This window comes from Tribolium madens, unplaced genomic scaffold, assembly GCF_015345945.1.
Source record: "Tribolium madens isolate multiple individuals breed KSU strain unplaced genomic scaffold, Tmad_KSU_1.1 Scaffold_96;HRSCAF=242;Tcas5.2_LG5, whole genome shotgun sequence".
In the NCBI taxonomy this organism is placed as follows: domain Eukaryota; kingdom Metazoa; phylum Arthropoda; class Insecta; order Coleoptera; family Tenebrionidae; genus Tribolium; species Tribolium madens.
In genome coordinates this window covers 2,949,634-2,971,377 of record NW_025401068.1, presented here as the reverse complement: position 1 = coordinate 2,971,377, position 21,744 = coordinate 2,949,634, and the positions used below count along the sequence as shown (strand labels likewise).

General features: G+C 30.9%; 4 protein-coding genes and 1 pseudogene across 8 annotated transcripts in view; 1 reads left to right on the top strand and 4 right to left on the bottom strand.

Annotated features, from left to right (window-relative positions):
* Window positions 1–8,387, bottom strand: part of LOC123013659 (protocadherin beta-12) — a 25,867-nt gene extending 17,480 nt beyond the window's left edge. The window contains exon 1 of the mRNA XM_044412343.1: window positions 8,060–8,387. The gene's annotated coding sequence lies outside the window, so the exon portion shown is untranslated. The remainder of the gene's footprint in view (window positions 1–8,059) is intronic.
* Window positions 3,235–4,392, bottom strand: LOC123013662. Its single transcript, XM_044412353.1, has 2 exons — window positions 4,238–4,392; window positions 3,235–4,190 (listed from the first exon to the last, which is right to left on the bottom strand). The coding sequence occupies exon 2, from the start codon at window positions 4,188–4,190 to the stop codon at window positions 3,300–3,302; it is 891 nt and encodes a 296-aa protein (XP_044268288.1). The 5' UTR covers window positions 4,238–4,392; the 3' UTR covers window positions 3,235–3,299.
* On the bottom strand, window positions 4,428–5,019 carry LOC123013886 (annotated as a pseudogene).
* Window positions 8,370–17,647, top strand: LOC123013660 (cryptochrome-1). 5 transcript variants are annotated; one of them, XM_044412348.1, is made up of 7 exons: window positions 10,043–10,202; window positions 12,852–13,007; window positions 13,392–13,649; window positions 13,804–14,638; window positions 16,463–16,603; window positions 16,651–16,802; window positions 16,854–17,647. In XM_044412348.1, the coding sequence occupies exons 3-7, from the start codon at window positions 13,450–13,452 to the stop codon at window positions 17,131–17,133; spliced, it is 1,608 nt and encodes a 535-aa protein (XP_044268283.1). In that variant the 5' UTR covers window positions 10,043–10,202; window positions 12,852–13,007; window positions 13,392–13,449; the 3' UTR covers window positions 17,134–17,647. The 5 variants fall into 5 exon arrangements, with proteins under 5 accessions (XP_044268285.1, XP_044268283.1, XP_044268282.1 ...); XM_044412347.1 differs by having other exon boundaries at window positions 12,852–13,080; XM_044412349.1 differs by having other exon boundaries at window positions 10,043–10,207; window positions 12,852–13,080.
* A 1,070-nt stretch (window positions 17,648–18,717) lies between these two features.
* On the bottom strand, window positions 18,718–21,611 carry LOC123013658 (PR domain zinc finger protein 15-like). Its single transcript, XM_044412342.1, has 8 exons — window positions 21,377–21,611; window positions 21,023–21,328; window positions 20,754–20,898; window positions 20,524–20,702; window positions 20,087–20,476; window positions 19,550–20,038; window positions 18,966–19,503; window positions 18,718–18,917 (listed from the first exon to the last, which is right to left on the bottom strand). Exons 1-8 carry the CDS (start codon window positions 21,494–21,496, stop codon window positions 18,823–18,825), a joined length of 2,262 nt encoding a protein of 753 aa, XP_044268277.1. The 5' UTR covers window positions 21,497–21,611; the 3' UTR covers window positions 18,718–18,822.
* Window positions 21,612–21,744: the final 133 nt, after the last annotated feature.

The following is a 21,744-nucleotide window of genomic DNA, read 5'->3' as shown; positions in this document are numbered from 1 at the left end:
TAATATAATATAATATAATATAATATAATATAATATAATATAATATAATAATAATGAATAAAATAAAACAGTGAATTGTAAATTTAGTTTTTGATAATTGGTGCGCCATCTTTATACGTTACACTCGTTACAAACTGGTCTTCCAAAATTACAATGTTGGATTCCTTACATTTACATGTAAAACATTGGCTTAAAGACATATTGTAATCACTATCATATGAATAAACATAGATTAAATTAATTATAGGATTTAAGAAAATCACCAAATTTGCAATTGTAAAAGCAAGTAGAGATTGTGGATATATAAATAATATTACACTGAAACATAACAATAGAACGAAAATGTTTGGCACCACTAATCCAATATTGCTCGATTTATAATTAGTTAACGTTCCCTTCCTAATTCCATGTATAATATTAATAATAATTAAAAATAATACAAAAAAAAATGAAATAATTTTCGCAATGTATAAATTATAAAAAAAAAATCCCGGCTCATGACAATATGGAGTCGTAAAAAAAGGAGTCAAAACAGTAAGAATATAAAATCCAATAAGAACATATTTAGAACAGCGGTCAAAACTTATATACTTCCTGTTATAGTAAATTTTAATGTAACTATCGCAGATTAGAAGAAATAAAACTGCGACTTTGCCAAAAGTGGCATTAAAGGCGATTTGGGTAAAAGCACAAACGACATAAACATCAATTCCAAATAGATGAAGATCAACTAGCTTTGAAAACAATAAAAAAAGCGAAAATACAATTTGCAAAATATTCAAATGTAGAAAGATTATATTAGTTGTTTCTTCTCGCAATTGCTTATATTTAACAGTGACGAAAATAAGAATGACGTTGGCTATTATAGATAACGGAGCCCCCAAGAAGACCAACCCAAGACGACTTCCTGCGCCTTCCATCTGAAAAGCTGTTTTCTAGCATAAATTGAGTAAAGTTGGAACTCACCGTGTGTACTGCACACTTATTAGTAGAATAACTTCAACTTACTAAATAGATTACAGTACAGTTTGCTCTTAAATGTGTGCGAGGTTTCTTTTGGTGGCTGACTAATTTTAGAAAATGGTAGGAGTTTATGGTGTTTTGTCACAATTTCATCCAATTAAGTGAAAAATAACAAACTTTGTTTTATTTACTGCAATCTAATAGGTACCTATTTATAAGCTGTAAATAAAATCTTGCTTTAAAAGCAATTAGGTACTCACGACCGTATTTTATGAAACAATAGAAAAAAATGTAAAACAATGTGATTAACAGTTTTAGTTATTCAAGAAAATATGTAACAAAAACAAAATATGTAACAATTACACTCTCAATATTACGTTCACTTGAGTGCAAAAAAACGCAAATTGATTTTTTTTTGTAATGTAATTTGGTCTTTTAATAAATGCCAGCTTTTTGACGTTGTCTTTCTCACAATTCACAATTTCATAATTGTCAGGCATCTTGCAAACTGCTATCAAGTTTTTCCATTTCGTTTTTAACACTGACTACGACACTGTACTAGCAAGACCACCAAATGCAACATTTCTTTTGATAGTTTTCTAACCTTTTTGGATACAACCTTTTTCACACCACGTAAATCTCTGAAAAAATAGGCAATTTTGTTTTTGACAATTTTCGTTTTTTTGCACTCAAGTGTACAAATTTAAGTCACAATTTTATAAGTAAATAAAAATATTACTATTGCCTCAAAAATACATCATTTCCAGCGTTTAAAATTGTTGAGGTTTTTAATAATATTTGCCTGTCAGTTATTAGAAGATTTATTTATTACGATGTTACAATGTGCGAACCTTATACAATACTGAAAACTAAAATCATTGTTAAAATCAACTAGATAATAGTTATTTATTGTAAGAGTGTATTAGGTAGCGTTTTATCCTCGCAAGAATGTTTAACCGCGAGAACGTCAGTTCGAGCGGTTAATTTTCTTAAGTGGATAAAACGCGACTAACACACGACTGCAGTATAACGTTTTATCCACAATCACAGGCCCAAATTATTCCAAACTTAATTAAAAATTAAACTGACATTTAAACGTTACGCCAAATGTGCTTTCGGTTAAACGTAGTAAGCTGTTACACGGTGCTCTGGTTACTAACAGTGGAATAAAATTACTTTATTCCACTAGTGGATAAAGTGGTACTTAATACGCATCTAAAGTGTGGAATAAAGTCTCTTTATAGAGTGATTGTGGATAAAATAATTAATATTTCAGAATTTTTGATTTTTTTTTGCAAATGGGCTATCGTAGAAACTTGCTCTTTGAGTATTTAACAAAATTAAATTAAAGTCTACCTCGATAAACAGTTCCTTCTTTCAACATTATTATTTTTTTTAAATAAATGAGAAACAAATTAATGATTTCAGCCGGTAAATCTCCGATCCATTTGAGATCCAACATAATTTACTCGGCACACTTTGCAGTTTATAATTTATGGAGAGTATAACATTAAGAGTTTTTTTTTTCCAAAAAAATAAATTCTTAATTCTTTCAAGATTAGGATTATCATTATTGATTAGTGTAATTTATAAATTCAGTGTCCGCAACTGTTCTTTTAAGAGATTACAGGTAGACAGTTTCATAGGTATATGATTCATTTTTCAACGAATATCTGAAAAGAGATTTAGTATAAATATACTCGAGAGTTTGTTTTAGTGCTTAGTAGTAGCGGCTGGTGAACTTTTAGTTTTCTGTGGTATAGTCGTCACCAACAATATTTGAGACTCATTATAGAATAAGCCGCTTACTCCCCACGGTGGTTCATGGGGCTTGCGGTAGAGATGCCATAAACAAATTTGCATTTCTTAGGACAGGCACGTTTCAAAGGTTTGTAGGAAGAGATGGTCCGTAACAGAAATTTGTTTTTGGGCTTTCATAAAAAAAAAAATTAAATTAATTTTAATATTCAGTTATATTTTGAGATTGTTTCTTTACAAATCTGCATTATCACTTTAATATTAAATTAATACATTAATTCCCAAATGTTTGCCTGTAATAAATTAAAAGCCCACCACAAAAATTCCTGAATACGGCTCTTTTCTACATCTTCTGGGTAGTACCACACGCAGTGAAAAATTATTACGGTCGACCACAAAGCTGCTTAACCCTCAATAAAGCTTTGCATACGTCAGTCCCAAATATTCCTGGTGACGACTATACACACATTACAAAGTTGTATGGTTAACACTCAATTTTAAATAAATTAGAAATAAATATTAAAACAGTTTTATTAATAAAAAATGGTGAATTGTACATACAATAATTAAATTTAGTTTTAGGAAATTACTACACCATCATTTACATCGTTATACGTTACAGACTGGTCTTCCAAATTTACAGTGCTGTATTCGTTACATTTACATGTAAAACATAATTTTAAAAATATTTTATAATCACTATCATAAAAATAAACATAGAGTAAATTAAATACAGGGTTTAAAAAAAGCAGTACACATAGAATTGCAGCAACAATTGGAGCGCTTAGGACAAACATGCACAGCAGTGCTATAGTTAGAGTGGGACACCATAACAGAAAGAAAATATTTGGCACCACTAATCCAATATTGCTCGATTTGTAATTTATTAACTTTCTTTTCTTAATTGCATGTATAATATTAATAATAATTACAGGTGATGCCACAATAGCTGTACAAACTATCATAATAAGGCAAATTAATAAAATAAAATACGGATCTGATACACAATATGGTACTAAAATGAAGGGAATGCATCCGGGTAAAATATAAAATCCAATAAGGGCAAATTTACAAAAAAGACCAAAACTTTGGTACTTGTTTTTGTAATAAATTTTGATAAAACTATCACAGACTAGGAGAAATAAAACTCCTAAAATTCCAAACAATAAAACACTGACGTCGATTTGGTAAAGAATACAAAAGACACGCGCGTGCACTTTACTGGCTGATGAAAATTCATATTGAATCTCAATTCGTTGTGTTATAAGTGTGCCAATCAAAATCACAACTTGCATTATATTCAAATGCAGGAAGATTAAATTAGTTGTGTCTTCTCGCAGCTTCTTGTATTTAATGATGACAAAAATGAGAAAAAAGTTGGCCACAATGGATATCAAACCGACGACTGTGAGCAACTCAAGCAGAATTCTAAAATAAGTGTCATAGGAAATATCGTTAATGTTTACCATCTGAAAGCAAGATGTTTTAATATGACCTCGAGATAGTTGGGACTCACCGTCACTGCTGCTTAAACAAACCACAACTGCAACTACTACAAGAGATAAAATTAGGTTATAAATGAAAAGAATTAATTAATGTATGTCTGAAACACTCCTGAAATGTGCACAACAAGGTTTCAGATGACTCATATAGTCAAAGAAGTGGAATCAATTTGCGTGTGTTGTGGGTTGCGTTAATACTGATAATTAATTATTTTGATTTTGTGTAATTTGAACATCATTTACATCATTATAAGCTACAGACTGATCTTCCAAATTATCATTTTTATATTCCTTGCATTTGCACGTAAAAACTTGTCTTAAAAACACATTAAAATTATTATCGCAGAAATATACATAAATTAAATTAAATATAGGACTTAAAAAACCCAGTAAAAATAAAACTTTAGTCGTAATAGGAGCGCTCTTATAAAATAGTGTAACTACCAATAAGACTATTAAGAAAGGACACCACAGCAGAAAGAAAATATTTGGTACCAAATATTGCTCGACATATAATTTAATTTTCTTTTCTTAAAGATATGTATAATATTGATAACGATTAAAAATAATGTAAAAATAAATGTGGCAAAAGTCATCACAATGTAAGTAAAAAAGCCATGTAATGTTTGAATACACAATATTGCACCGTAAGCAACGAAGTACATGCGGTTGAACCGCAAATCCCATCAAGAAGAAACTTAAAAATACGGAGAAATTTTTCATACTTGTCTTTATAATAAATCTTAAGAAAATTGTCACAGATCAGAAGAAACAAAATCGCTACTGTGGCAAACATGACGTTGGTTTCGATTTGATATACCAGGTGAATAAAAAGTATAGAACCAATCGTTTTTTGCTTAAACTATTTATTTTTTGTAAAAACTAATTGATGAGTGATAAGGTGCTATAAGAATGTGATGTTTTAACAAGAATAAAATTTTTCAAAATTTCCCTTTGTTTTTGAGTTTTACAAAAAAAAATATTTTTTTAAATGACAACCCACTATAAAATCATTTTTCTCATAAAAGCTATACTCTAAGGATTACAACTATATGCTTTATATTTAATTTTTTGAAAAAAAATTTTTCACATAAATTGCAATTTTGACAAAAAAAAATTGCATAACTCAAAAACAAAACAAAATTTCGTTCTGAAAATACGATCACATTTTTTATATTATTTTAATTTATATTAATTATTATTTTCTGGAGGCAAAAAAAAACCGCTTGGTTCCATACTTTATATTCACCCTGTAGAACACAAAACACATGCAAGTGCACTGCAACACTCCAAAAAAATTCCTTCGCCATTCGTATTGTCAAAGGTGTAGTAGTCAACAATACAGCTTGCAAGATGTTCAAGTGTAGGAAAATCGTATAAGTTGTATCTTTTCGCAACTTTTCATATTCGATAATGACAAAAATGAGGAAAGGAAAGGACATCAAAGCTACGATTGTGAACAATTCGAGAATAATTCTGTCGTATGACGTTTCGTTTGTTTTGTAGACTTCCTCAGAGAAATTGCACGTTATGTTTGGTATATCGTCGAAAGTGGCCATCTACAAAAACGATTCTTTATGGAAAGTGAAAAAATTAAGCTCACCTTACAGTTACACAAAACTGAATATAAGATTTCTCACTTAGTAAATTAGAAAGAATTTTGTCTGGTTTCAGTATTTCACAAAATCTCGCACAAAAGGTAATTTTGTCATGTGGACTTGTAAAGGAAATGGTCAATTACGGTTTTTTACAGTATGTATTTTTAAGATTGGATATACATATTTTGTTATAAATAACTACTGTTAGTGAGGGGGTCAATTTTATACCTCAGTCTGTCGTTGATAATTAAAGAAGCATAAATTTAAGTGGAAAGAACTGAAAATGAGGAGAATTATATTTTTAAAATTCTAAATTCTAATCCACTAGTACTAAACCATTGACACAATAAAAATGTTGTAGGTGATGCGTTTTTTAGTGACAAATAATAAAGTAATTTTAAAGAAATATACAGAGTGATTCCAAAGTGTCTGACCATCTCTTGGGTGGTGATAAAAAACATCCAACTGAGTAAAAAGTTCCCATGACAAAAACTTGTTTGAGCTTTTTTTCACGAGTTGTAGCTCTCCAAAGCTTACATTTTGAATTAAGTTTTTGACCGTTCCGATATGTAATCTTGAATTTAGTTAACGGAAACGGCAGATCTTGTAAGACTGAACAGATACTTGTTAAAAAAAATGACCAATTTGTGTCTCATCGCGTAAAAAACATTCAACAAACTTGCAAATTCAACAATAAATTAAATTTAACAACATCAGAAACAAAAAACTGAGATGCCTACATGATAATATGAAATCTGAGAGTTCTATTTTTTTTTCAAAAAAAAAAGCTTGAAACAAAAATCTGATTTTTATTTTTATGCTTGGTCCGACATTTTTGAATCACTCTGAATCTTTTATTCACATACACTTTAGTAATAATATGCAGATTCTTAACCCTTTGGAGGTCTGGAAATTTGTCATTACATCTCGTGGGCGGCAAGTAACAATTTGGTTGCGTGGCAATTACGTCAATGCATTAAATTTGATAGAAAAACAGATATTTTATACAAACCTCGGTAATAATGTCATTACTACGAGGTCCTAGACAGTTCGATATTCACCACCGCGCATGTAATATACAGGGTGATTCTTAAATAGACCGACAAAATTTTATCCTTGGTAGTATCAAATGAGAACATGCTGGAAAAAATATTTAAAAAATTCTTTGTTTAACCGTTCTCCAAATAAAATTTATTAAAGTTATTTTCGAGGTAAAGCGTACGCCACTGATGTGTTCTGGAAATCATGGTATTAATTTGATTAAAATGTACTTGATCATTGCAACAATTCATAAACGCCGTAAGTGACACGGATCAAGGGAGTTTTGCCCCTAAAAGGTATAAACGTATACGGGGTACAGTTTGTCTCAATGTATCCTTGGGAAGCTGTGATAAAATTTTGTCGGTCTATTTAAGAATCACTCTGTATTATTATATTAGTAGAGCATTAGTAAGAAAAAAAAACATCATTTTAAATGTTTAAATTTTAACTTTAAAATTATTACTTAACAATACAGAATTTTATTATTTCAAATCGGTTAAAATCGGTTAAAATAGTTTAAACATTTTTTTCTAAAAGAGAAAAAGAAGAACTTATAATACAAAATATGCTTTACTTGTTAATAAAAAATAGGATTTCCGTTGGTTTGCAGACATTTAATGGAAATTAGCTGTAGTAGTTACTCATCATTTTATCATTCTAGATGTTTTTTGTCAAGGTCCAAAGCTTTTTGCTTGCTTAATTTTTAACATGGAGGTTTCTATCTAATGTCTGGTTGTATCTTACATTTATTCATACATGCCCCTATATTCGGAAGAAATCAATAAAAGTAAAAATATAAGTATATGCATGATACAATATCTAGCCTAAATTAGCTACGAATTTTGTTTATTATTTATTATTTTACACTCATCAAGTAAACTTTCGTAATAAATATTTATCATAAGTTATAATTCCGTTCTTTGTATATTGAAAATCTGTTATGTTGTAGACATGTATTATTAATGTGAATGTTAAAAAAGTACCACTATATTTTCTGTTTAATAAGGCTTACAAATTAAATCGGAAAAGAAGTTTGATAAAGTATTGTTTTAGGGCTTTTCTCTGTAAAAAACTGCCATGCCAAATTAAAATTTAGCAATTCCTCGATAAAAATCTCTATTTTCACCCATTGTATTTGCCGGTACAGCACCACTGCACAAAATTTCGAAATGACTGAAAATTGCGGAAGTTACTTACCACGCCACTTTGATTCGCTGGTTTCCTTGGCAACTGGAGCACTTTATTTATTAGGAAAAATCACGTATTCAAATTTATGCACTTATCATTAAAAATAAAAAATACTGTTACAATTATTGTTACATGTTGAGTAAACGATAAAGCACTTAAAAAATTAAATTTTCACCAATGCAATCAAATTAATAAATTTCACTTGCAAAGTTTATTAATTTGTGACCAAAACGTTTGAATCACCGCACCACACTTGTCTTCTAATGGTTGATCCACCGGAGTTACCGTAGAAATGAAGTAATTGACTGCGTGCACCTGTTTCGTGTGCATTCACCGTGTAGACAGAAAGCTTCTTTAGGTAGGTGGTAGATAGTAGTCTTGATATTGTGTTTAAAAAATTTTTTTCAACAGTTAATCATTAATATTTATTAGAGTTGATTACAACATAATTCTTAAAAGTATATGATTTCGTATGGTTTCTTATGAATTTCCTGATTCAAGTCAAAGTGTTAGCGAGCTTTATATATAGACAATAGAGGGGATATTAACATTAGTAGTCAGTCACCCTCACCCTGCTTGTTACAATTCATCAATATTTTGTGAATTACACTAATGTGTACACTTATTGCCGTCTGACTCATTTTTCAATACACAGAAAAAAATAAGTAAAATATAAAGTAGAAATCGCATTTTGTAGCACTAAAGGCAAGGAAAATAACTCACTTAAGTGCCTATTCGTTTTTCAACTTTTTGCAAATCGTAGTGAGCAATTAAAAGGAAAGCACCACTTACTTTCATATTTAAGTGTACATCTTTTCTATTCTGTTTGGTTTATTTAAATTATTTCTTACATTCTGTTACCATTTTAATAAGTACATGGAGAGTGAGAGTTGGGAGCGATGTCCATTTAGATGAAAGTAATTTTCCTATCAATTTATTTTTTTGTGCGACACATGTGTTCAAAAAATCGCTCTCTTATTTATTAGTGACATTTATTATCATTGGAAATAATTTGATTATAAAAATTTTTCTTGCCAATTAGTGGAAAATTATCGATTATACAAGCTTTACGCTTTAATTAATTTGAGTAATAATTATTTTTTGGATAACAGTGCTAATGGTCTACTGCACCAGTAACAGAATCCAAGGAAACGTTCATAAAACTGTACACTTTGATGATTTATGAAAATTAAAATGTTAACGGGAAAAGCAGATTAAGCACAATATACAGATATAAGTTACAGGTTAAAAAAATTGTTAAAAACCATTAATTATTACGAAATTATGAAACTATAGTACCTATAGTCAGATGCTGAAAGACATAAGAAATATTACAAAGAAATTAACAATGAAAAGTATTTTTTAGAAGAAAAAAATAACAATATTTAATGTGTAACATCATGGCCCCTTTTATTTTATTAGGTACTAACAATTTTTAACAATCGATTCCGCATTCTCCTATTTTACTCGAAAACAGTGAATATAACTAAAATTTTGCAGAAATTTTCAAGATAAAAAAAAACAATAACGGCAATATTAATGAAATGATGAGGACGAGCACCCTGTAATAATATTTCGGTGTATTTTGTCAGTATTGTAGAATAAAAAAGACTAAATCATTTTTTAAACAATCATAATTATAAATAAATAGAAGAACCCAATATTCTTTTTTTTTTTTCAAGAAAGTTGTACGAACTGTGTTTACGAATACTTAGCTAGAACTTCATTTTTCCATTATACTTTTCACACTTTTTTACACTTTCCTTACCATGTTTTAAATACAATTAAGCTTTCTTTACTCCACAATTCCATTTTTTGAAAATTTCGCTTTAAATTGAAGCTGTTGACCCGGTCGGGTTATAAATTTTCCATAGTTTATTACATCATTGGAAATAAGGTGAATGGAATATGATTTTCTGTAAAAAGCACACCAAATGCAACGTGACTTGTAGTTTCACGTGATGGTATGAACCAAATGCGCGACTGCAACAACCTTGGTCACGTTGTTGATGAAGTGGAAGCTGCGTTTTCAAGGGAGTAGTTTACTCGCATTTTAAAAATTAAATAAATGCAGTAGTGGTGAGTTGTGTGAGGATTATTTGCGTTTCATCTACTCAAATTTTTATTGTATTTGGGTGCACTTAATACACAGGTAAGGTATTCTATATTGATCCAATTGGTAGTAAGTGACCTTTATCAACAACCATTTTAAATATACATATAACATACCAGTATGTTATTGTATGCTATTGGAAAGAAAAAATGAATTTTTATATAATTTTAGTATACCTAATGTGTATATATAACATACCAGTATGTTATTGTATACTATTGGAAAGATAAAAATGAATTTTTATATAATTTCAGTATACCTAATGTGTATATTTTTCTTTATTTTTCAATATTTTTTTTTAAATTGTGTAATTTTACAAAAATGGTTAATAATAATACACTATTCAGGGTGTTCGTTTTTCGAGCTCCACCATGGGGATCTCAATTATTATAAGAGATACGAGGTCGATTAAAATAGGGCAAAGTAGGAAAAAAAAACGAAATTTTTAATTTTCGTTACTAATTTTTAATTTTCGTTTTTATTTATTCAAGCGAAAACTAAAAGACCTAGACGTTTCAGTGTTGTAACATCAAGAGTGCCTTGGAAAATACGATGACAGATTTAGATTCCTTGTAAAAAAATGCCTTAAGAACGTTCTAGTTAAAAACGTCTAGGTCTTTTAGTTTTCGCTTGAAAAAATAAAAACGAAAATTACAAATTTCCGTTTCTTTCCAATAATTCTTAAAAATAACTTAACAATAACTTGTTAAGGTACTCGTATCCTCTAAGCAAAGTCTACCGTAACCTTTTCGTATAACGAGTTTTTTGTAAATATATAAGAAAACACCGTGCAATAAGGTTAACTCAGTTTGTAAAAATCAAGTAGCAGCTTACGAATTTATCGCATTTATTTATTTTTTATTATACCTGCATCATAATCCTAAATTAAAACACGCTCCACTAACGCGTCGTGCAAAGTTATGCAAACTTAATTACTATTGATAGGTTCTACCATGCAATCATTATTTAAAGCTAACAAGTGAGAAAAATTTATTTTTGTTTAATTAACGATATCATAATTTTGTTACACTCTCCATAAATACAAAATAAATTAATTAAATCTAAGTTTGAGTAGCTTTGACTCTCCATATTTTGGCACTATTTGTCAAATAATAAGTCACTGTCGACATTTATTGAGAAACAATTTTGACATTTTTTATTTCCATAGCAAACTATACGAAAACGAATGTAGCTAATAACAGATTTTCAGCAGTCTCAACAAAAAGTCACCATAACTTAAAAATTATTAAATTTAGGTATAGGGAATGTTAATACAGATCGATACAGAATTAAGTTCTCCTCCATTTAGTAAAATAAAAATTGGGGTATTTCATTTGAAAAAATTGAGTTATGGGTATTTGAATTATTACAAAAGTAACCTTAAAATTTTATGGTTTGTTATTTTTTTTTTCAAAATTTGAAACACCGAAAGAAAGATCTAAACTTTCTTTTTCAAACGCCAAAAAAAACGAATTCAAAATTTTAAAAAATAGCAGAGTTACCGATTTTTAAAGTGGAAGGTGCAAATCCAAAAATTTTTGAAAAACTCCAAATATTTCAAAAATGGCTAAATTTACGTATAGGGAAAGCTGATGAAAACTCTCTTAAAATAACCCGGTTAATCCAAAAACGCAGTAAAAAATATACCTTTCCATTTAAAATAAGAAAGTTGAGACCGACTTCCGGTATAACCGGAAGTGCCGCCATCTTGAAAATATTTTCATTTAGGAGGACTTAATGGTTTATGGCTATATACCAATTTTCAAATAAATACGATTATTCCAACTCCCAATACTTCTAAAGTGGGATTTAGACGGAACATCCTGTATACTATTATTCATGTTTACCTGGATTATGGCGAAATTTTTAACGTTATTATTATTATTACTTTTCGATGAATAAGCTTGGGTTTTCCTTTTCTTATCGTATTTCTCATAATCTCAATTCATTGTTAAATTTCTACCTCATTAGTTTGAAGTAAAATGATTGAGATAAAACAGCCAATAGCTAATAAATGGGTTATTCAGCCTTTGCTTTAGAATTAATAATCGCCATTAAAAAAATACTAGATAAGAGAATAAAACGAAAAGTTGTTTGCTGTTCAATACTAGTATAAAACTAGTATAAACTAACAAAATTTTCCACCTACATGATAAAATTCTTTGATTTTTTTTGTGGTAGGTATTTGTAAAAAAATAATAATGATAAAGTTGATAGGTTTTAAATAATTAACATTTTAATATTGAAAAAAAAAAATTCAACTAACAAAATTTTCTACCTACATGATAAAATTTTTTGATTTTTTTGTGGTAGGTATTTATAAAAAAATAATAATGATAAAATTGATAGGTTTTAAATAATTAACATTTTAATATTGAAAATCTGTTTGCGGTAATTGGTGATCAGGTCAGAATTTCTTGACAAAAGAAAAAGATCCGCAATGACATTTATGACGTACCTGGGCTCTATTGTGAAGCCTCCGCTCTATTGTCAATGCATTAGCAGCACATCATCCCAAACTTGGTCATAATCATAACCTAAATTCCCAAATTTCAATATTAAAATGTTAATCAACTATCAACTTTTACATTATTCAATTTTCACAGTTACCATTAGACAAAGTCAAGGAATTTTATCATGTAGAAAAGATTCCAATTAATTATTTTATTTTCCAAATTTGTTTTTTAGGGTCTCATTGACATGCGATAGAAATTTTGAACAATATTAAAGAATCAAATTATACTAATTGAAGTCTATATAATTCTCTATCGTTTGCACTAGCAATTTTTTTTAATGAGTCAGAAGTATTTATTTTTACGACGGCCCTAAAAGTTGGGACACCGTGTATGTACATTACAATTTGTAGTAACTACAGGGTGCACCAGAACTCGCGCCCCAGAGAAACATGCCATATAAGGTAAGATACCAGGAACATGGAAAAAATGTTAAAAAAATTTTATCTATAAAAATATCGAAGTTATGAGGGTTTAAAGTTTGCACTTTGACTCTATTCATTTTTGTTGGAAAAATAATTTTCCAAGTTTTTTTTGCTATAGACTATTAAAAGAGGAAACAAGGAAGCTGTATCCTAAATTGTAACTCTGTTCAATGTTATTTGTGGCTTTTATTTGCAAAATTTTTGTCTCTGTACTAAAATTTTCTCTGGGGCGCGATTTCTGGCGCACCCTGTATAATAATACTTTTACTGTTTAACTTTTATTTTTTTAGATACGGTTCCAGGCACTAGCCTAAAACGCAAAAAACAATGTTTTTTTGTAAAAAGTAGATGAGTGGGGTGGTTGGCGATGCGGGCCGAGCGTCCAAGGGTCAGGATAAACATATGGTACATTGGTTCCGTAGAGGATTACGCTTACATGACAACCCATCTCTACGAGAAGGACTAAAGGGTGCCCGGACATTTCGTTGCGTATTCGTTTTGGACCCTTGGTTTGCCGGTTCTTCAAACGTTGGAATTAATAAATGGAGGTAAACAATAACAATTCTATATTTACCAAAAACAATTCACGTTACTATTCACATGAAAGTTATGTAATCTGAATCGCCTATTATTGTCTATTAATAAATTTAACAATCAACACAATGTTATTTCCGTATTATCATTACATTGCACATTTTCCAGATTCCTTCTCCAATGCCTAGAAGACTTGGACCGAAGCCTCCGCAAGCTTAACTCGCGTCTTTTCGTCATTAGAGGCCAACCGGCTGACGCTTTACCCAAACTCTTCAAAGAATGGGGCACCACAGCCCTGACCTTTGAAGAAGACCCCGAGCCATTCGGCGGCGTCCGCGACCACAATTTGACCACCCTATGTCAAGAACTAGGTATTAGCGTCGTGCAAAAAGTCTCACACACGTTATACCACTTGCAAGACATAATTGACCGAAATGGGGGTAGGGCCCCTCTCACTTACCACCAGTTTCTTGCAATCATCGCTTGTATGGGTCCGCCGCCACAACCCGAACCCCCAGTCACCTTCAACACCCTAAATGGGGCTCACACTCCCTTATCCGAGGACCACGACGAGAAATACGGTGTGCCTACTTTGGAAGAGCTGGGTTTTGATACAGAAGGGCTGCTGCCTCCAGTCTGGCAAGGGGGCGAGAGCGAGGCTTTGGCCCGGCTTGAGCGACATTTGGAGCGGAAAGCGTGGGTGGCGTCGTTCGGGAGACCCAAAATGACCCCACAATCGCTCCTGCCCTCTCAGACGGGGTTGTCGCCCTATCTCCGGTTTGGGTGTTTATCCACGAGATTGTTTTACTACCAACTCACGGATCTGTACAAAAAGATCAAAAAGGCGTTTCCGCCGTTGTCCCTCCATGGACAGCTGCTCTGGAGGGAGTTTTTTTATTGCGCAGCAACGAAAAACCCAAATTTTGATAAGATGATAGGAAATCCGATCTGTGTGCAAATCCCATGGGATAAAAATGCTGAAGCGTTGGCCAAATGGGCAAACGTAAGTTGTTATGAGATAACACAGGGCAACAAAAAAGTCATGTCGTGACAACTTGACAAATTATAGGTATATCATTTTGTTCGTCTCAGTGAGACATCAAATCAACTAATAAAAATTAAAAAGTCCACACACTTTGAACTAAATATTTTTTTCTAATTTAAATGAATTTAAAATACTTTAACTTTAAAAAATCATTACTCAATAACTATTAGGCCGATTTCCTTCAAATGAAGACCATTTTCAAGGAATGGCCTTGCCCTTTAGAATGATATAAAATTTGAAATTAAACATTAGCAAACTTTTCTTCGAACAGTGTTCGAAGAAGTTCAAAGTAAATCGAAACAATCTAAGAAAAACTCTACTAGTATTTTTTTTTTCATCATTACCATCGTGTAGAGCATCTCTTTATTAGTTGTAATCCAAATTTTCAAAAGAATATACCGAGTAGTTTTCAAGATATGATTTTTCGAAGTTAAGGTTTGCTAATCAAGCATTGCTCTATATAGGAGAAATGCATGTTAATCTTACTTAAAATTGCATTTTTATAAAAGTATTTGCTTTAAGACTCTTCTTTTGCCTAAAAATGGTCAATTGCACCTTCTTTGTTCTAATTAGAATAAACAAAAACTGTTTATTTACTTAAAACAAATACCTGAGTACCTGCGTACTAACTAAAGCAAATAAAGAGTTTTTTTGTTGTAAAAATGACCACTGATCATTGAGCAAAGAGGATCTAGAAGTTTAAGGCACGAGCCTTAAATATAAGAGCAAATCTTTTTCAAATCAAATCACTTTCCATTCAGATTTCGACTTGTTCACTTTGCTCTAGCTTTCTGAACTTTTTTTGAAAATGTTCTGAGCAAATGCTTTCTCACTTTCGAGTGATGTTAAATGCAATAATTCACCTGATTTATTTTGTTGGTACATTCTACGATTAGCTTCAGTTAGCTTGTAGGTAGTAGTTGTTGTGATAATAGTTGCACACGAAGCAACTAACTTTTTGCATTCAACATCAGTAGAAAGTGATGAGAAAACATTTGCTGAGAACATTTAAAAAAAAAAGTTCAGAAAAGCTAAAACAAAGTGAACAAGTTGGAATCCGAATGGAAGTGATTTAATTTGAAAAAGATTTGTTCATAAGAATAAATATAAATTTAAATATAAATATAAAGCTTTAAATATAAATTTAAAGCTACTGCTTTAAGCTGCTAGATCCTTTTTGCTCAATGATCAGTAATCATTTTTAGAACAAGAAAACTCTTTATTTGCTTTAATTAGTACGCACACTCTTTGTTTGTTTTAAGTAAACAATCAGTTTTTCTTTATTGATTAGCAAACCTTAACTTCAAAAAATCATATCTTAAAAACTACTCGGTATATTATTTTAAAAATTTATATTCTTACTAATAAAAAGATGCTCTACACGATGGTAATAAAGAAAAAAATTTTTAGTCGTAGGGTTTTTCTTAGATTACTTCGATTTACTTCGAACACTGTTCGAAGAAAAGTTTGTCAATATTCAATTTCAAATTTAATATCATTCTAAAAGGCAAGTCCATCCCTTTAGAATAGTCTTTATTTGAAGGAAATCGGCCTAATAGTTATTGAGTAATAATTTTTTAAAGTTAAAGTATTTTAAATTCATTTAAATTAGAAAAAAAATATTTAGTTCAAAGTGTGAGGACTTTGTGAAATCTTTTTAGTGCATTTGATTTGTCTCACTGAGACGAACAAAATGATATAAATTTTGTCAAGTTGTCACGACATGACTTTCTTTTTGTCGCCCTGTGTAATTAGACTTGATTTTACCTATAGTCAATGTAGGGTCAGACTGGGTTTCCGTGGATTGATGCTATTATGACACAATTGAGGGAAGAAGGGTGGATACATCATTTGGCGAGACACGCAGTTGCTTGTTTTTTGACCAGGGGGGACCTCTGGCTGTCATGGGAAGAAGGAATGAAGGTGGGTTTAAAAACACGAATTAACTGCATCTAAAATGCGGTTTTTAGGTGTTTGAAGAACTGCTTCTCGATGCTGATTGGTCGGTTAATGCCGGAATGTGGATGTGGTTGTCTTGCTCCAGCTTTTTTCAGCAGTTTTTTCACTGCTACTGTCCGATTAAATTCGGAAGAAAAGCCGACCCAAATGGCGATTACATACGGTAGTTATACGTCACAATAATCGATCATTTTTAAACTTTTAATATTTTTAGAAAGTACTTGCCCGTGTTGAAAAATATGCCGACTCAGTACATCCACGAACCTTGGACTGCTCCTGAACAGGTCCAGCGTGCAGCCAAATGTATAATCGGGAAGGATTATTCCTTGCCAATGGTCAATCATGCGGCTGCAAGTCGAGTAAATATCCAAAGAATGAAACAAGTCTATCAGCAACTTTCCAATTATCGCAATGTAGATAATTCGTCAAAATTCAAAGACCGATTTCAGGAGCAACCAAATGTTGTAACTGTTGGAAACCCCAGTAGAAAATAATATGGTTTTATATTATTCATTCTGTCAACTGCTATGTAGCTTTATTGTTAGATCATATTAATCTACACTATTATTTTGTAAATTTAAAATATCTAAGCTGTGTATTGCCGTATGATCAAATTACCTTCTGCATAAACTAATTTCTTCCAAATATGTTTAAATAAAAACACTATAATTGAGCAAAGAAATTTCTTGATCATACGGTACTTGAAGTACTAATATTTACTTAAGGCAAAACCAAGTAATTAAGCATGAATCATCTATGTATGTAAGTTCATCCATGTACCTATTATGTTTATTATTTAATCTGGATTTTATTACAAATATCATTTTTTGCACATTCCTGTAAAATTTTTGTGTGTCCGGTTATTCATATTATAAAATATGTCGTGCCATTTCAATCGCCTATTCTGTCACTTTTCATGTTTCTTCTATACGAAATAGTACAGTATTTTATATTGGCTCTAAAGTCAGTAGGGGTTCAATTGTTACAGATTCTTCTTTTACACACAAATCAAATGTTTTTGACCTATTTCATCAAAAAACACAGTTGCAATGTTGCCTGTGAGGCGATTGATATGGCACGAATACTACAGATTAAGTCATTTATAAACAAAGACTTTTAACCGATTTTTGCGTCTAAAAATCGTTCAGCGTTTTTATTATAAATGACTCAGCCTTGATTAAATTTATGAGAATACTATATGGATCAGGCAAATTTTAAGGATTCTGCCCTTTTTTTTGAGGTGCCTTTTTTAAAAAATTCAAAATCTTGAGGATTTTGCTCCGTTTTTAAGTAATGTAAAATTAAAATCCGGTCGGCTTCGACAGATAATTTAACTTTGGAAAAACAGCTAAATTTTTAGGATATTGCCCTGTTTTCAAGGTATATGAAAAAAATTAAAATTTGCCTTCGGTTTATGAAGCTGCGCTGGATTTCAAGGCATTTCGATCTGTTTGCATAAGAAATAACTAACCAAATGGAGAACACACAGATGATTTATATCCTACTTAAAATTACCGCTTACTTGGAGGAGAAGAAAGGTGCGAATAATTAAAAAATACTCCTATTACTTTAAAAAATGTCTGTTATAACAATTTAAATTTACAGAACGAAATTAATTAATTTTTTTAAAGCCTACCAAGGGCAAATTGCAATGAACTTGAGTTTCTTTTGAATTAGGTAGTTTTTAAGAGAAAACAAAAAAAAATGATTGCGATGGCAACTTTTAATACAACAGAGAATACATTTTTATCGGTTGCCTGTTTTTACTACGGAATACAAATTTCATTTGAAATTTTGTTTAAAATGACAATATTTTAAATTGAAAATTTATACAATTATTGAGCCGAAGGCGAACTTTAACTTTTTTACGTCTTAAAAATAGGCCGAAATGCCTTGACATTTTAACTTTTTTAATATACTTTAAAAACAGGACAAAATCCTAAAAATTTTGCTGTTTTTCCAAAAGTAATTTTTTTAGCTGAAACCGAATTTTATATTCCTTAAAAACAGGGCAAAAACAAAACTGGAATAAAAACAACTATAATTGAAAAACTGTCTTTATTTTTGCTTTCCAAGTAAAAATTTTATTTCGCAACAAACACTAAACATTAAAATTTCAAACAAACGTGAATTCTATTTAAAAATGAATGAACAAAAATGTGGCAAAAATCTCAAAAAAATTCTTAATACGTTTGGTCCAAAACATAAATAACTACATTTTCGGAGTTTGCTTGTGGTTGAACGATAGTGCCATTATCCAGGATATAAGCATTTTTATCTAATTAAAAAAAAAGACAAAATAGAACATAAAACTACAATGTCTTACCTAAGGTGATTTCCTGATAATTTTCTGTAAGATCCGGGATCGACACACACACTTCTCCCGTCTGTTTTATCTCATTTTTGTTATTTATATCCAACTCTTCTACTAAACTATCAACGGCATTTTTATTTATCGCTGAGTTATTTTGGGCGTTGTTCAACAAATTATTAATTTGGTCGTCGATCTCGCTACTTTCATTGTTATTATTTTTTGTGTTTTCATTTTTATTTGTATACAATTTCGGTCGAATTGCGTTCAAGTCAATGTTGGTCACTTCAGGATGTGCTTTTTTCAAATGCCTCAACACCGAACTTCGCAATTTAATTGACTTTTGACAAATTGGACAATTGTAGTATTCCATGTTCTTGTTTGGCTTCACCTTTTCTTTGTGAAAATTTCTCACATGTCTGTTTAAGCTTTGACTCAGTTTGAACGTTGCATCACATAGGGAACACTTGTATGACCCCACATTGTGCTGTTTAATGTGGTAATTCAATGCTTTTTTGGTTTTGTACTTTTTATGACAAATATTACATTCGTACTGAAAAATACAATTCGTAGTTGAATTTTACAATTTGTGGACAAACCTCGTTGGATTGATGTACCAAAATGTGTTCTCTGAGCGAATCAGCCCTGTGAAACTTCTTATTACAGACTTCGCAAACATAGGACGGCTCTTCGTGTTTCTTCTTATGCGAGAAATACGAAGTGTAAATTAAATTTAATCCGCATATATCACAAGTGATCTGAGTCGGCTTTGAATTTCTGCCTTTTTGGTCGTGCGTTTTTAAATGTCTCTTCAAATATATTTCACGGAAGAATAATTTATCACAAATAGGACACATGAATCGCTCCTTGTCGGCAATCGGGATTTTACTACAATTGTGTTCCAGCAACTCCTTATTCGAGTAATAGTTTTTACCACACGAAACGCAACTATATTTTTTGTTATGAATGGCTCCGAGATGACGAGACAGGTATTTGGGTTGGGTGAAACTACGATCGCATAAGTTGCAACGGTGGCGAACGCGCAAATTGCAAATGTGCGATTTTAAATTTTCCTTCCGACAAAAGATCTAAAAAATATTCCCTTCATTACTTGATTTTAGAATAAAAGGACCGACCTTTAGACACTTAAAACACATAAAGTCACCCGTATGTTGCCTCAAGTGCACGATTAATAGCTTCATTTTGTTAAATTGCTTAAAACAAATATCACAAATAAATTGCTTCTGACTATCGTCTATTTCGAAATTGAAATGGTCCAAATCTTTAACATTGTCATTAAGCAGGTTTTCTACTGTTAGATTATCACTGTCTAGTAATAAATTTTGATTATCTAGAAGATCAAATTGTTGCAAATCTGAACTATCCGTAAACATATCGTTCAATAAAGGACCCCCAAGTACAACATCCCTAGAATCAGTTTTAGTAGGCGAAACAATACTTTTCGATGTTTTACTAGACGAAGTCATAAACATTTTGTGGACGATTTTTAAATGATTTTTTAACGCCTTAAAAGTGATAATTAGAACTGATTAAGATATTTTAACTCAATTACTTTCTTTGATCCCCATGTTTTCTTACACAATTCGCACTTGTTTTTGTGTTGAGCAGTATAATGTTTCAGGATATGCTTCGCAAATAAAGCAATATTATTTTCGATGTGACTACAAAACTTGCAAGTCCACACTTTCCGTTCCGTTATTTTTTGTTGCTTTTTAATCAAATAATCGATGTCTTAAACATATTGAGTCACTTTTTTATAATTGTGAAATAAAAGATACATACCGACATTTTTTAAAGGATCGTCGTCTGTTTTTGGGGATAATACTGGTTTATTCATTTTTTGGGCATAGTAGGGTGCATACCACACTTTAAGAGTCTCTCCAATTCTGATATCTTTAATTGCAACGTAGTAAATTTCACCTGAGTCCTGAATTTTAAATAAATTAGTAAAGTATAAGCATTAGATGTATAGTTGGTTGCATACCACAATTATAAATTAAAATTTTGTTCAAAATAAAATTAGCTAACGCAGGTTACGATGTTTGACTTACCTGATAACAGATTAAATTCTGTTCTTCCGCATAGTCAGCGTGTCCTACAAACATCAACCAACTGCACTTTTCTTCATTAGTGGCATCTAAAAAATATTCACAATTGTTTTCCTCAAAAACTTTTAAAGGGAACGTTATCGTAGGCTCTAAAGTATTGGTCTTTTCTGCCTGAAAGGGGCCAAATTTCGTTCCTTTATTTATTGTAGATTTGGTAATTGTAGCATATGATCCATCACTTAGAATTCGTGTGCTTAAAAACTTGGGTAAAGTGAGCTTAGCTCTGGATGGTATTTCATTATCTGGAACCTAAATTAGATATTTTAGACAACAAATAAAGTGATTTTTGTGTCTCACATGTTTCAAAATTTGTACATAATCACAATCTTGAATATTGTGCTTTTTTCCACAAATATTGCAACATTCGGCGAGTAACATGTTTGAAGTGATTGCAAGAGAAGGGGCCGAATTTTCCATTTTATAGTAACATAATATAATTAAAGACAACAAAATTAAATAGTATTTTTTTAAATCATAGAACTGAATTTAAATTTATCAATAAAAAAGTGAGGTTAAATAGTATTTAGCTTGACATTTGTCGACAGTGTTGTCAAAGTATAGATATTTTCTTTGAGGTACGAATTAACCATTACATCGTTATTACAACCGTAATTTAATTGTGGGTTCGCATTACAAGACAGTTGCGCATAGAGATTGTAAAAGTG